At 29.9% G+C, this 14733-nt stretch overlaps 1 protein-coding gene across 1 annotated transcript in view; it reads left to right on the top strand.

Moving 5' to 3' along the window:
* The first annotated feature begins 4231 nt into the window (after positions 1-4231).
* LOC113389330 overlaps positions 4232-14733 on the top strand; it is a 14730-nt gene continuing 4228 nt past the window's right edge. The window contains exons 1-6 of the mRNA XM_026626373.1: positions 4232-4325; positions 6807-6967; positions 10867-10999; positions 11106-11112; positions 11423-11603; positions 12890-13102. Of these exons, the coding sequence (XP_026482158.1) occupies positions 4232-4325; positions 6807-6967; positions 10867-10999; positions 11106-11112; positions 11423-11603; positions 12890-13102 (789 nt within the window). The remainder of the gene's footprint in view (positions 4326-6806; positions 6968-10866; positions 11000-11105; positions 11113-11422; positions 11604-12889; positions 13103-14733) is intronic.

Genomic DNA, 14733 nt, shown 5'->3' with positions numbered 1-14733 from the left:
TGCTTATGCATTTTTTACCCGCTACTATCAAATATTGTTGTTCACAAATTCTTTATTTTACTGGTTTCTAGGTACCGGTGGTGGATCTTTTTACCCGAGCAGCGATGTACTCTATAAATGTATGTGTTTGTATGTATATGTAAGACTAATTTTAATATTTTCCACAGTCGCCTATCGTAATAAAATTGCTATAAAGCGACATACATATTTATCTATTAAAAAGATCAGTTTTTATGGTAAAAGCTTAGTACGAAAAAAAATGTTCGGAACGATAATGTCTGTGTCGCATTTCCAGTATTCCACTTGTTTCAACAATAAAAATGACATGTGCCCTTAATTACTACATCGCTCAGCCGAACGGGGTTGTCTATAATTTTATATCGAAAATATCAGGGGTCGATAACCGAAGGGTCGTGGCCTCTTGATGGATTTACGAAACAGAGTTTGTTGCACTAAATTCGAAGTAACTTTTACTAGTAAATAATAGTTACAAGTTGATCCGTGTTCTCGAAATCGCCGACCATAATTTGTATCTGCACACACACACATGCATCCATTTCTTCTGGTATGCCAAAATATTCAAAAACCTCTGAAACGTAAAGATATATAAAAATTTTCATTATCGATTTTTTTGCGATTACTATTACTTACCCTACGGGAAGTTAATTATAAGGTTTCATATGAGGATTAATGTTTGATAATATGTAAAACTAGACGTGAGTGGCATTTTGCTTTAAGGAAAGTTTTATTAACTTTACGATATTGATTAATAATCGAATGAATCAATTTAGTGAATTCAGATTTAGTAACTTTTAAAATTGCCGCAACACAATTTTTAAAATTTGCGTCTTTCAATCTTCAATATTTCAGAATGTTTTTAGAATCATGAACCTTATCACATTAAAAAGTTTCATAAAAATCGTCAAAAAAATTTGTTTCAACAGTTGATTATGAAGAATCGTTCGACCGATCTTTACCCAAAAGCTGCACGATTTTCAGCAGTGTCTCCTGAACAGTTTTTGAACATTTTTCAGAAGATTTGGCATATTTAGCTAAAACATTTAATAAAAATTCTGTTTTTTTTTTTGCTAATTATGAAAAAAGGCTCGACCGATCGTCGCCTTAAACTAAACTGACGCAAGTCCTAATCGAGTTACATCAAATGTTTTTAAAAAAATTCAAAACTGCCCAACCGTTTTTGTGGAAAGGTCGCCGAAAAGTCAAAAATCGCCTCTCATATTCATACACATACTTTTTCCAATTTTTGTAAACCATTTAGAATTACCTGAAACATAGAAAATATATAAAATTAGCGAATGTTTTTTTTTTTTGTGAAAGCGTTAAAAATTGCGAATTTAACTCGACTTCAATTGAATTTTCAGGTTTGCTGACGTAGTTCAAATGTAAAACAAATTTTGTACACCTTGCCAATCATATATTTAAAATAGTATTTAAAACCTAAGATAGAAGAAGTTAATATGGTTCTCTAGGATTAATTAATATCTGAAACATATGCAGTTTTTGATTGATTTGTAATAACTCAAAGTAGCTGAACGAACTGCAATTTGATGATATCATCACTTTACTTACACTACTTTCTACTTATTACAGTACTTCATTTTTATTCTAAACGTAATAAAATTATTGTGTTGGTATTTGAGTAAATGACTTTGAATTTTATAATAAAATTTTAATATTTTTAACATACTGAAGGAGAAATTTGTTTTTATCAGAAATCCGATTTTGCTAATTTTATGTTTTCTCGACGTTTAAAGCCATTCTGAATCGTTCGAGATGAAAGTATATATGTGACTTTTTTGTATAGCGAAGAAAATGCATTTAGGCATCCCAGATCGGGTCTTTTGTCGTGGTATATCGGCCTCAATACCGCTTGTGGTTATAAGTTATAGTAATGGGCGCAAAAAATTTTTTTTGCATATCTTTACGTTTTAGGGATTTCTGAACATTTTGGCATACCCCAGAAAAAATGGATGCGTGTGTGTGTTTTGTATGTCCGCATTAATTCGTCCTCGTTTTCGGGCGCACGGATCAACCGATTTGAATGGTTCAAAAAGCATTAGATTCCTATTGATAGAGAGAAGTGCTGATTAGTTTTTGGCAAAGGCAGATCCAGTCGTAACGGAGATATGGAGCAAAGAGTGTAGAAAATAGAAATCGAGTTTTTGAGAGAACAGTAGGATCTGATTTGAACGATCTAAAAAACATTCAATTTGTAATGATTGCGAGACATGGCGATTAGCATTTGGCAATGGATTCGGAGCTAAATGTGTAAAAAATGGCAGTTTTTGAAAGAGCTTCAGCAATTTGTCTTAAGACAGAATGCAATGCATTACTAGTTAATTTTTTTATTGTGAAACTATTCTTAATATAGTATATATAATTATATACTATAAAAGTTATTATTATATTTCGAATAAGATTGCTGATACAAGATTTCCATGCTTAGGTTATGAAAATACAATTGCATTACTCAAACTCGATTTTTCCGATCAATATTTTAAATTTTCGCCTAATAGCATTTTTATACAGTTCTTCGAAAGCTACACGTAAATGTTTTTATAGTATTGTTTGAAATGACCCATATTTATTAATGATTCAACGAATGGTCAACATATTTTCTCATAATCGATACCAGACACGCGACAAAGTAATATCCTATCACTGGCTATGGCACTTTGGAAAAAGAATAAATTACTATTGATACGAGATGAAATCGATAAATTATTATCAGAATTTTATTTAAGCTATAATCATAAAAAGTTATTTTTTAAAAGCACGATGGAGTTCGATTAAACTTTTCCATTCATAGAGGTAATATTTAAATAAAATCCAGAAGAGATCTGACTATAAAGTTAGTGTATGGTATATTCATATATAAAATCTAACTTCCTTTCGCTGGTAGTTAATTTTTGGAGACGATCGACCGAGCCATTTTTTTAGAAGTAGCAGAATATCAAATCGACTTTGGAAAAAATTGAGCATAATAAATATTTGAGGCCCACCACAAGTGGTTCAATTGAAAAAAAATGAGTTTTCTGATAATCGTATACTAAAACTTACAACTTGCTAGAGGTATATAAAATATTTTACAGTATTTGAATGCAATAAAATTATGCACATAACTGCTGTAAAATAACAGCATTAATTACTCTATATCTGATAGATATTTTTATATCTATCTATATATTTATACGTTTTTAGATAAAATTATTTGCGGAATTTTCTGCAATAAAATTCATAAACGTCATTATTTTCATTGAGTATTATTTTTGATAATAAAATAGAATATTGATAGGTAAATTTTATGGTTGCTCTTGTCGATGTAAATTAAAACACCAAGTTTTATCATTTATCGTTGCTAAAAAATTATATTATATAGGATTGTCTAAAATGTCTTTATCAAAATAAGATTCTTGTTATAATCAATAATTGATTTTCATATATTTAACATTTTATTGTTATTCATAATTACTGGATGCTTTTTATAAGCATCAAAAAGCTTTTTGAAAAATAGTTTTCTACATGATCATTTTTGCAATATACTTTTCAATACACATCGTTCTATTTTGCGTTCTTGAATAGATTTTTTTACGTATTCTAATAAAATTTCAAATAACTGTGTTTATATTTTAAAAGACATCGACCAAATAAAACTGTGCAGCATTAATTTATTATTATAACTTATTACTTGTTATGATTAAGGGCAGCTTATTTGCGAAGTTTAGTATAAAAAATTGAATTGAATAATTTATTACAGACGCAAATAGGATCTTCCAAAAAACTTATTAATTACTACCTACAATTGCCTTTTAAACTAAAATGCTAAACACTAAAGACTTTGTTTTTTTTTGCAAAACAAATTTAACCGAATTGTAAAGAAATTCAAACTATCCATGCCTAAATGAGCACTGAGCATGCTGATTATATACACAATAATTATTTTTCTCAAATTTTTATCTTCAAATGCAAAATAAATCTGTATGCCCTACATATGCAAGGTTCAAGTGGTGATATTTAACTAATATTTTTCAAATTTTTAATGCTAAGATTATGGTTAATGTTTGTGTTAAGGTAATCTAAATATTCAAAGTACCATGAAGGAGGAAAAAATGCAAACTTTCAATTTCACTTTAATGTGTCCAGCAATTATTGCCATATGCATAATGCATACGTTAACTAGTTCAGAAATTAAAAGTTCATATGTTCCTCAATGGCAATAATCCATAAAGTAGGAAGCTTGGAGGAATATGAATTAGTTATCATGTTTATCGATTTTGACATCAGTGAAAATAACCAGCTGATGGGTAGCATAGAGCCGTAATATTAGTTGAAATATAAAATTGTCTTTAAATTTTTGCAACTTATCATTCATAAATAAATATATTGTTTATGTATTATTTTTGCTATTCATCTATTTATCAGAAAAGTGTCGACAGGAATCATAATATATAATTTTATACTAATTATTAATAGTCTTATACAGGGCTTCTTAAACGTTTGTCTTTCGCAACCCAATATTTTTAGAAGATATATTTATATGGTAACAATATACATATACAGATGCATAAGAAAATATATAGTTTTAGAATTCGTTGTAAAACCTACAAAAACCTAGACGTGATGTTATAAAATGATACAAATATTTGACATTAAAAACTCTCGAAAGAATTTTTCTGCGCGATCTCATTTAGAGTCGCGACTCATAGTCTAATACATTTATATTTTTTTAATACGTAAATATTTTAATGACTAAGATCTTATCAAATATTATTAATCTTATTTTTAAAAAATCATTATTCGATTCAATTCGATATTTCAAGACTTCTTTAAGTGAAGAGTTAAGTGGATTTGTTGCATATTGTCAACTTAATAATTACTTCCACAAGTCAAAAACCTATATGAATTTCATTCATAGTGCTTATTTAACCTGGAAAACTGTACATTAATTTAAAAATATGTTAAATAAAGCTAAACTAGCCAAGCCAAAAGACCTCGTAGAAGTGGTTTTAACATTGTCAATTTTAATTGACAATGTCATTCACAAACTTTTTACCGTCTGGCTAAAATTTTGGTTGATTAGTTATTTAGTACCGAGATTGCTATGACTATGATACAACGTCATTTCTGAATTTTTGGTTTATCAGTTAGTTAGTACAAAGATTATCATGATTATGCTAGATTTTTTATAGCAATTTTCTGCAATTATACCACTAAATTCTATGTAATTTGGTGTAATAATTCATAAGAGCTTAAAGGCTGGAGCAGGTTACAGGCCTGTTGATTTGGATGTTGACTTAGCCGAGTCTGGAGCAGAAGTTGTTAATTTCTTTAACAGTTGAAATACTAAGGTCTCGATGTTTTAGCCAGTGTCAAAATTCTATTCTGGAACCTCTGTAGAATTGCTATGTTTAATTTACTAGCCGCATCCCATTGTTGTAGACCGTAGGACCATATTGGTTTACTAATAGTCTTGTATATTAGGAGCTTATTTTCTATGAAATTTGTGATTTCCTGCCCAATACTCAATTAAACTACCTACGTGTCAATTTGAGCTGCTGGCGTTTCTTAATTATATGTTAGATCAGATTTAGGACCGTTCAAACATTTCAGGACATAATTCTAGCGGTATAATTACACGACACCTGCAGTAAGTTATGATTTCAAAGAACACTGACCAAATTTCGATCAGTACAAGAATTTCACATAAAAGAGGCAATCCAGGCATTTTATTTCTAAGGTATTTATTATAAACTATTTTCAAGACCAACAGATTTATATAAGAATCTAGAACTATCTTTCTATATCTAATGATAACAGTACACCTCTGGATTGATTTTACAGAAAATGTCTTGCAACGTAAAGGTTGATTGGAGAAGAATAGACAACTATTGTACAATTAGGGGTTGAATGTAGGACAACCAGTGCGTATGTAGGACAAAATGGTGTCATGATGAGACGTAGTTTTATTTTTAAGTATGAGCGAAGTCTATTTGAGAGTGGTTCTATTGGTGTTAAGAGGTTATTGTTGCGAAGCTCAATGAAAATTGTTTGAATATCCAGCTGTTATTTTTACCCAAATTATTTAACTAGGTCAACTTCATGGTAGTACTTAAATAATAGACCGCCTGTCTTTTGTAGATGGGGTTTTTAATTGGCCTCTTTAAAGAACAATATATTGAATATATGACCTAGAAACAACTGCTTTTTCTGATCTCATCTTCTTCAATTCGTTTGTGTATTGATTACTAAATGGTTGATTTTCTGAGCTAATTAATAGACTAGGAAAACTTAGAAGTATATTAACGTTGATATCTCAAATCTAATCAAAAATAACCTAATAAATTAGTTATTTCTTTAGGACAAGATTTCATAAGCAACTTAAATTCATAAAATATTAATGAATATTAATGTTATTAAAGCAATTTTTAACCTTATTTATTATACTCGAAAACTAATCACATTTAGAACCAGGCAATTTATTAATATTTGTAAAACAATGAATTATTTATTATTATTTTGTAAAACAATTAATTTTGTGTTAACTTCTACTAATTGGAATTGTAAACATCAGTATTATTATTGCATTTAATTATTTAATCTATAATTTTTAAAAAATTGGGATGATACAAGAGATTGTTTCTCTTGAACTCTAACAAACCTATAAAGATTATGATGATAGTTGTAATCATTTCACATTGTACCTAGAAATAGTTAAAACTAATTTTATTTGTGAATTGTTTTGTGTTATTTAGCGCACATGTAGTAATCTAAAGATTTTTTTACAGGATTAAATATCAAAAGATCCAACATAAGGATATGGATACATGACAAAGATATTGGAAAATTACAGCAAGTACTTTGGCAAGGACATGGTGATAAATTGCGAGCAGAGACTTCAAAAAATCCACGTGTGAGAAAGTTCTTGGAAGCTGTGCCACATTTAATGGTTCGATTATTCAAATTATATTTATATATGTACTACATGTTTATTATTAAAATTATTATCTTTGATTAATATTTGGCCATTAAAAAATTTTACTTATTAACTTCCCGAAGGAGAAGTTTATGTTTTCATCAAAAAATCCGATTCGCTAATTTTATGTTTTCTCGACGTTTCAAGCCATTCTGAATCGAATGAGACCAAATTTGGAAAAAGTATGTGTGTGTGTGTGTGTGTGTGTGTGTGTGCGTGTGCACCAACAGTTTTTTGCCGTAAATCGACGTTTTCTCGAAAACGGCTGGTCGATTTCAAAAATTTAAAAGCCATTCGATTTTTGTATCTCGACGAGAACTATTGTGTCAGTTTTGTGCAACAATCGGCCAAGCCGCGTTTCTTGATAAATGGGGCAGAAAGTGAAAAATTTTTCGTCTACGTTTTAGCCCGCATTCTGAATCGATTTTGAAAATTCAAAAACCGTTCGAAAGATATTGGTTGGGAATCGTGCTGATTAGTTTTTGGTAGAGATCGGCCGGGCCGTTTTCTTGTAATAAGTTTTTAAAAAAAAAATTTTGACGATTTTTATGATTATTTTTTTTGACGAAAGATACATAGTTTCTAGGTCATACTAAAAATATTACGGCCTACGGACAACTGGTTCAGCTTTAAAAATTCGTCAAAGTTTGCAAAAATCAGTATGGTCTTTTGGCATTTGTCAAAATTAGACTTTTGATTGACGTTTTCTCAAAAACGCCTGAACCGATTTTAGAAATTAAAAGCCATTTGATGTATTTCGGTGAGGACTATCGTTTGTCAGTTTTGTGCAACGATCTGACAAGCCGTTTCTTTGTAATTCGAAAAAACTTTTCGTAATATTTAAGCTCATCTTACCGAACCGATTTTAAAAAATCAAACACTGTTCGAAAGATATTAGTTGGGAATGAGGCTGATTAATTTTTGGTGAAAATCTACCGAGCCGTTTTCTTGTAATTAACTGTTGAAAAAAAGTGTTAAATTTTCGTCGACATTTAAGCTCATCTACCGAACCGATTTTGAAAAATCAAAAACTGTTCGAAAGATATTAGTTGGGAATGATGCTGATTAATTTAGGTGAAAATCTACCGAGCCGTTTTCTTGTAATTAACTGTTGAAAAAAGTGTTAAATTTTCGTCGACATTTAAGCTCATCCTACCGAACCGATTTTTAAAAATCAAAAACTGTTCGAAAGATATTAGTTGGGAATGATGCTGATTAATTTTAGGTGAAAATCTACCGAGCCGTTTTCTTGTAATTAACTGTTGAAAAAAAGTGTTAAATTTTCGTCGACATTTAAGCTCATCCTACCGAACCGATTTTTAAAATCAAAAACTGTTCGAAAGATATTAGTTGGGAATGATGCTGATTAATTTTAGGTGAAAATCTACCGAGCCGTTTTCTTTGTAATTAACTGTTGAAAAAAAGTGTTAAATTTTCGTCGACATTTAAGCTCATCCTACCGAACCGATTTTAAAAAATCAAAAACTGTTCGAAAGATATTAGTTGGGAATGATGCTGATTAATTTTAGGTGAAAATCTACCGAGCCGTTTTCTTGTAATTAACTGTTGAAAAAAAGTGTTAAATTTTCGTCGACATTTAAGCTCATCCTACCGAACCGATTTTAAAAAAATCAAAAACTGTTCGAAAGATATTAGTTGGGAATGATGCTGATTAATTTTAGGTGAAAATCTACCGAGCCGTTTTCTTGTAATTAACTGTTGAAAAAAAGTGTTAAATTTTCGTCGACATTTAAGCTCATCCTACCGAACCGATTTAAAAAAATCAAAAACTGTTCGAAAGATATTAGTTGGGAATGATGCTGATTAATTTTAGGTGAAAATCTACCGAGCCGTTTTCTTGTAATTAACTGTTGAAAAAAAGTGTTAAATTTTCGTCGACATTTAAGCTCATCCTACCGAACCGATTTTGAAAAATCAAAAACTGTTCGAAAGATATTAGTTGGGAATGATGCTGATTAATTTTAGGTGAAAATCTACCGAGCCGTTTTCTTGTAATTAACTGTTGAAAAAAGTGTTAAATTTTCGTCGACATTTAAGCTCATCCTACCGAACCGATTTTAAAAATCAAAAACTGTTCGAAAGATATTAGTTGGGAATGATGCTGATTAATTTAGGTGAAAATCTACCGAGCCGTTTTCTTGTAATAACTGTTGAAAAAAGTGTAAATTTTCGTCGACATTTAAGCTCATCCTACCGAACCGATTTTAAAAAATCAAAAACTGTTCGAAAGATATTAGTTGGGAATGATGCTGATTAATTTTAGGTGAAAATCTACCGAGCCGTTTTTTGTAATTAACTGTTGAAAAAAAGTGTTAAATTTTCGTCGACTTTAAGCTCATCCTACCGAACCGATTTTAAAAAAAATAAAAACTGTTCGAAAGATATTAGTTGGGAATGATGCTGATTAATTTTAGTGAAAATCTACCGAGCCGTTTTCTTGTAATTAACTGTTGAAAAAAGTGTTAAATTTTCGTCGACATTTAAGCTCATCCTACCGAACCGATTTTGAAAAATCAAAAACTGTTCGAAAGATATTAGTGGGAATGATGCTGATATTTAGGTGAAAAATCTACCGAGCCGTTTCTTGTAATAACTGTTAAAAAAAATAAGCCGTTTTTCATGAAACTTTTTTTGGCGATATACATCATGGTCTTATAGAACTTACTGTAATATTACGGTTTAAACAAGTAGTTTAATTTTAAAAATTCGTCAAAGTTTGCTAAAATTATTATCGTTTTTTTTAAAGTAGGATTAATGAAGTATATTATTTACACATTTTTTTTTGATTAAGTCGATTATTTACACATTTCGGGAAGTTCATGTAACTTGCCTCAAGGCTAAATACCAAACCAACTAGTTTATTTTGAGCATTTTATGCGATTTATCCTATCAGGCTAATTATAGAGAGCAAAAAAATTTTAGCCTTTCATTATTAAACATAACATGTTTAATTATTTTATTTCAATTTTTTTTTATTTGAGATATCCAAAATTGCATCTTGAACTTTTCCTTATTGATATACCGCAAGGGCCGAATTTTATGTATTCATCTTTACTTTCCCATTTGTTGTTTTAAAGTAAAATTTTTAACGTATTTTAAAAATAATGCGCAAAGATTAGTAAAAGATGCAAAGAAATTATATATTTCTTGAATTATATTGAAAAAAAAAAACTATATTGAAAATTTCATACCCGAATCCTGTGTTGGCGTCCCCTAAGGCGTGCGCTCGCATTTTTCGCATGCGTTGCATTCAAGCTAGGGCCGGCCCTGATTATTACTTAATTTCATATTCTAAGTGCTTTAATTTGTCAAACCCTGATCATATGTGTATAATTCAATCAGCCATGCATTTACTGTATCTTATATAATTTTAATTTCTGGCACATCTCGTCTTCTTTTTGGAAATAATAATGTAGACATTGCATTTTTCTTATTCATAGTCATAAATTTATTTAGGTTCATAAGTAAATTGAAATTTTTGGCAAATGACAGTTTTCATTTGTTTCTAATGTCAAACAATGTCTCAAATATTTTCAATATCAAACAATGACATGTCGTTTGTCGTTGCAATTTATACCATTTACTTCTACATTACTACATTATTTTTATAATCACATACATCCTAAAAACAGTCCTTAACAAACTTCAGAAAGATTTATCAAAATCCGAATAATCGTATAATTACATACATCATTACAAAAGAATAATATCTTAGTCCATTTATAAAAATTGTATCTACTAAAAGACAAGTCAAGATAAAAATGCTATAGGTTTGAATTTGTTACAAGTTCAATTAGGAATATTGAACTGGTTGGGCAGTTACTAAAATTTTTATATTTATTATTTTTTAGAACAATATCAAAGATGTCCATGAAGCTACTGTGGAGAATAAATTAGAACAACTAATTCAAACGACAGAGGATCCAGTGGTTCCAGCAATACTTTCTAGCAAGGATGCTAATGGTCTCACACCTTTGCACAAAAGTAAGGCACATTTGGAAATAAAAAGATCTAATTCCTATTTTTAACAAATAAGGCGTTACATATGAAATTAATTAAAAATATATAAAATTAATATTATATTTACTAGTGGACGGGTAAATAATAATGACTAAGACTCAAACATCAACTTTTTGTTCTAGTTTTCAATATTATAATTAAGTGCAGAGTCTATGTTCTATCAATTCTTAACAAAATATTTGATCTGGATGGGTATATCGAACAATCTATAATCAAAAGTTCACCTTTTTTGCAAAACTGGAATTGATTATTTTGCACATACCTACACACGTGCACATGCCTACACATCCAATACCACCGCAAAGTGGTAAAAATTACACAATTGATAACATGCTCGAGGCTATTTACTTCTTTAGTTAAAGTTATTTATACTTTTTTTAAATCCAGGCTGCAGGTCTTTGGGCATTCCGAGCTGGTGGCTTACATTTTGCGCAGGTGGCCAAATTCAGTTGATCTAGCCGATAAAGAAGGAAGAACGGCGGCACATTATGCTGCTGCAGCTCGAGATGGAGACAAATGCTTCGATATGCTGATACAAGCAGGAGCTGATCCGGCTAGATTGGATTCGGTTAGATAATTTTGATTAATCTTGTATTAAGTTAACACCGTGTGACCTTGAGCGGCGGTTGCAATGTGAAATCCACAAATTTGTCTTCGGCGCTGTGATATCTATATGGAACCTATGTGGATTTCAGATTGCTACAGCCGTTTGGTGGGTAAATTAAGATAATAAATTCCATCAATTTTAGACATTTGTTGTGACTTATATTAATCATCAGTGTATTATAACTTGAGCAACTCGCTATTAAAACAATTATAAGGATACAAAAACAAAACTAGTTGATATTAGTATTTTGCTTTGAGGCAAGTTTCATGAACATCTCGAAATGTGATTTAGATAAAATTTTCAACTGTTCATTTTAAAAATAAAGTTATCGCGTTCAATTTAATCTAAACATTGCGATTTCGAATAGAATTTTCTGAAACAAATTTAAATTAACCGTAATTATATTAATTATATTGCACAGACAAGTGTTTGTATGTCCTAAAATTGTAGCTTATTATTGATATTGTTTGACTCATCACATAACAAAAGCAACTTCTGACACCAATTTTGACCGAAACATTTCAGTATGTTTTATAAGACCATGATATTTATTGCCAAAAAAGGTTTATAAAAATCGGCAAATTTTTTTTTTTCAACAGTTGATTTCAAGGAAAAGGCCCTGTAGATTTCAACCTAAAACTAATCTCTATAATTACCTATCAATATCTTTCGAACAGTTTTTGATATTTTAAATTCGATTCAGAATTGAAAGGTAAAACGTCGACAAAACTTTTTTCACTTTTCGGCTATTTACAAAGAAACGGCTCAGCCGATCGTCGCACAAAACTGATAAAAATTAATCCATATCGAAATACATTGATTGGCTTGTAAAATTTTGAAATCGGTTTAGGCATTTCTGAATAAACGTCGATGAATAATCGAGAAAACGATACTAATTTTTGAAAACTTTAACGAATTTTTGAAATTAAACGACTTGTCGTAGGACCGTAATATTTAAGTATGATCTATAAGACTATGGTATCTACTGTTAAAAAAAATAATAACAATCGTTGAAAAGATTTTTTTTTAAATTTTATTACAAGAAAACGGCCCGACCGATCTCTATCAAAAACTAATCAGCACAATTTCCGACCAATATTTTTCGAAAGGTTTTTGAATTTTCAAAATCGATTCAGAATTGCGAGCTAAAACGTAGATGAAAAAGTACACCACTGTTGATGATGTACTATCACTCTGTGATTAATCATCATAACTTTATTAATTATTCATAAATAAATTACATTTAGAAACAAAAAGCACCAGGCTACTACAAGGCAAAACCAGCTGAATTGGAACGAGCCCTTTTAACAGTGATTCCAGAAGCTCCAAGAGTAGCCAGTAAGAATTTTCCATCGGGATGGGATTGGGGTATATTATCAGGAGCCTCATCACTTCAAGGTCTTAGCTCCAAACGGGGATCACAAATATTTGGACCCACCACTGAGAAAAACAACGCTAAGGTATAATATACAATCACTTTTGGTAAAGCAATATATTTTTCTTACCGAAACTCAAATTTTGTAAAAAAAAAAGTTTTTATTCCGGCATACAAATTTATTTTCAATTAAGTTACTAATAACTTTATTACAAAATTATCCAATTCATCTATTGCTTCAAAATTTAATTATGAATGAAGGTAATTAAAAATTAAAAATATTCATATTTCAAATTCATCTTTTTACAGATACTTCAAGTATTATTAATTCAAAATTGCATTTGTAAATATGAACATACACATCATGGTATTTAACTATGTTATCGTTAGTAGATTCAAAAATATTTCAAGTATTTGTATCAATCAGGCATGTTATAAGATCCAAGTAAATGAATTTTAGATTGTATGAGTACCAATGTGATATATTCCATGTCTACTGTTCAATAAAAAGAAAACTATGGCATCGTGCCTTAAATTGCTGGAACTTCCCGTAGTGTAATTAAACATTCGAAAAATAAAAATAATCAGTCAACAAAAGTGTCTATGAATAAATATTATAAAACAAGATCTTTCATTATTTGTTTCTTGTAGACAAAATGTGAGAACTTATTAGATTAGATACATTGTTTATATATGTTTGAATTGAAATATATAAAACAATCTAATTAAGCGGACTTATTGTTAGAATGAACATATTTTATTTCAAATGCATCAATTTTTTGTTCGCGAAAATATGCACTGAGTTAACAATTTTAAAATAGTCCAATCAACTATACAAACATAAAAAGTATTAGGATGTCTAGGATCTAATCGAAATTTCTGCACTTTTTGCTTTGTATCTTCGAAACGGCTGGGCCTCCCTATACCAAAAACTAATTATTACATCTCCACATTAATATGAATCCAATGTTTTTTGAATCATTCAAATCGGCCGATTTGTTCTCTCGAAACCTGCCATTTTTTGCACTGTTTGCTCCGTATCTTCGAGCTGATCCTGCCTTCGCCAGAAACTAATCAGCATGTCTGCTTATCAATACGAATCCAATGTTTTTTTGTATTATTCAAAGCGGTTCATCGGTGTTCCCGAAATCGTCGACGAAAATTTGTATCCGCACACACACACATACATAATTTTTTTCTGAAGTATGCCAAAATATTCAGGAACCGTAAAGACACGCAAAAAATGCGACTACTATAACTTACCCTATGGCAAGTTAGCTACTGGTATAAGAAATTATTAATAGAAATAGATAGCTTTCATGGAAATATGTCAACTAATCACTTTTGATCATCTTCTTTTTTGGACATCATTTCTAAAAACGAATTGATTATGGTTTCAGTACAAATTGGTCTCTTAAACTATTAAATTCAGTTCATTTCATATATCTGGACATCAAATTTCAATTTCAATATACTTATATGTTACAATTCTAAGCACCTAATACATTGTTATAACAAATTAAAAAATAATCAGTAATACTTCTTATTATATTTTGAGTTTAAGACTCGACACAAAAAAATCAAAATGTTCATCTAAAGTTTTTCAAAATTGCATCAAAATTTCAAAATTGTATCAAAAGTTTTTGGTACATCAAATAGTACATTTAAAAATAATCAAAAAGAACGTAACGACATCAAAAGTACTCAATTTTGAGT

Source organism: Ctenocephalides felis, unplaced genomic scaffold (assembly GCF_003426905.1).
Source record: "Ctenocephalides felis isolate EL2017-DRISC unplaced genomic scaffold, ASM342690v1 CF-g0.4_SCAFFOLD_03573, whole genome shotgun sequence".
NCBI lineage: Eukaryota > Metazoa > Arthropoda > Insecta > Siphonaptera > Pulicidae > Ctenocephalides > Ctenocephalides felis.
This window is presented reverse-complemented; position numbering and strand designations above follow the sequence as displayed.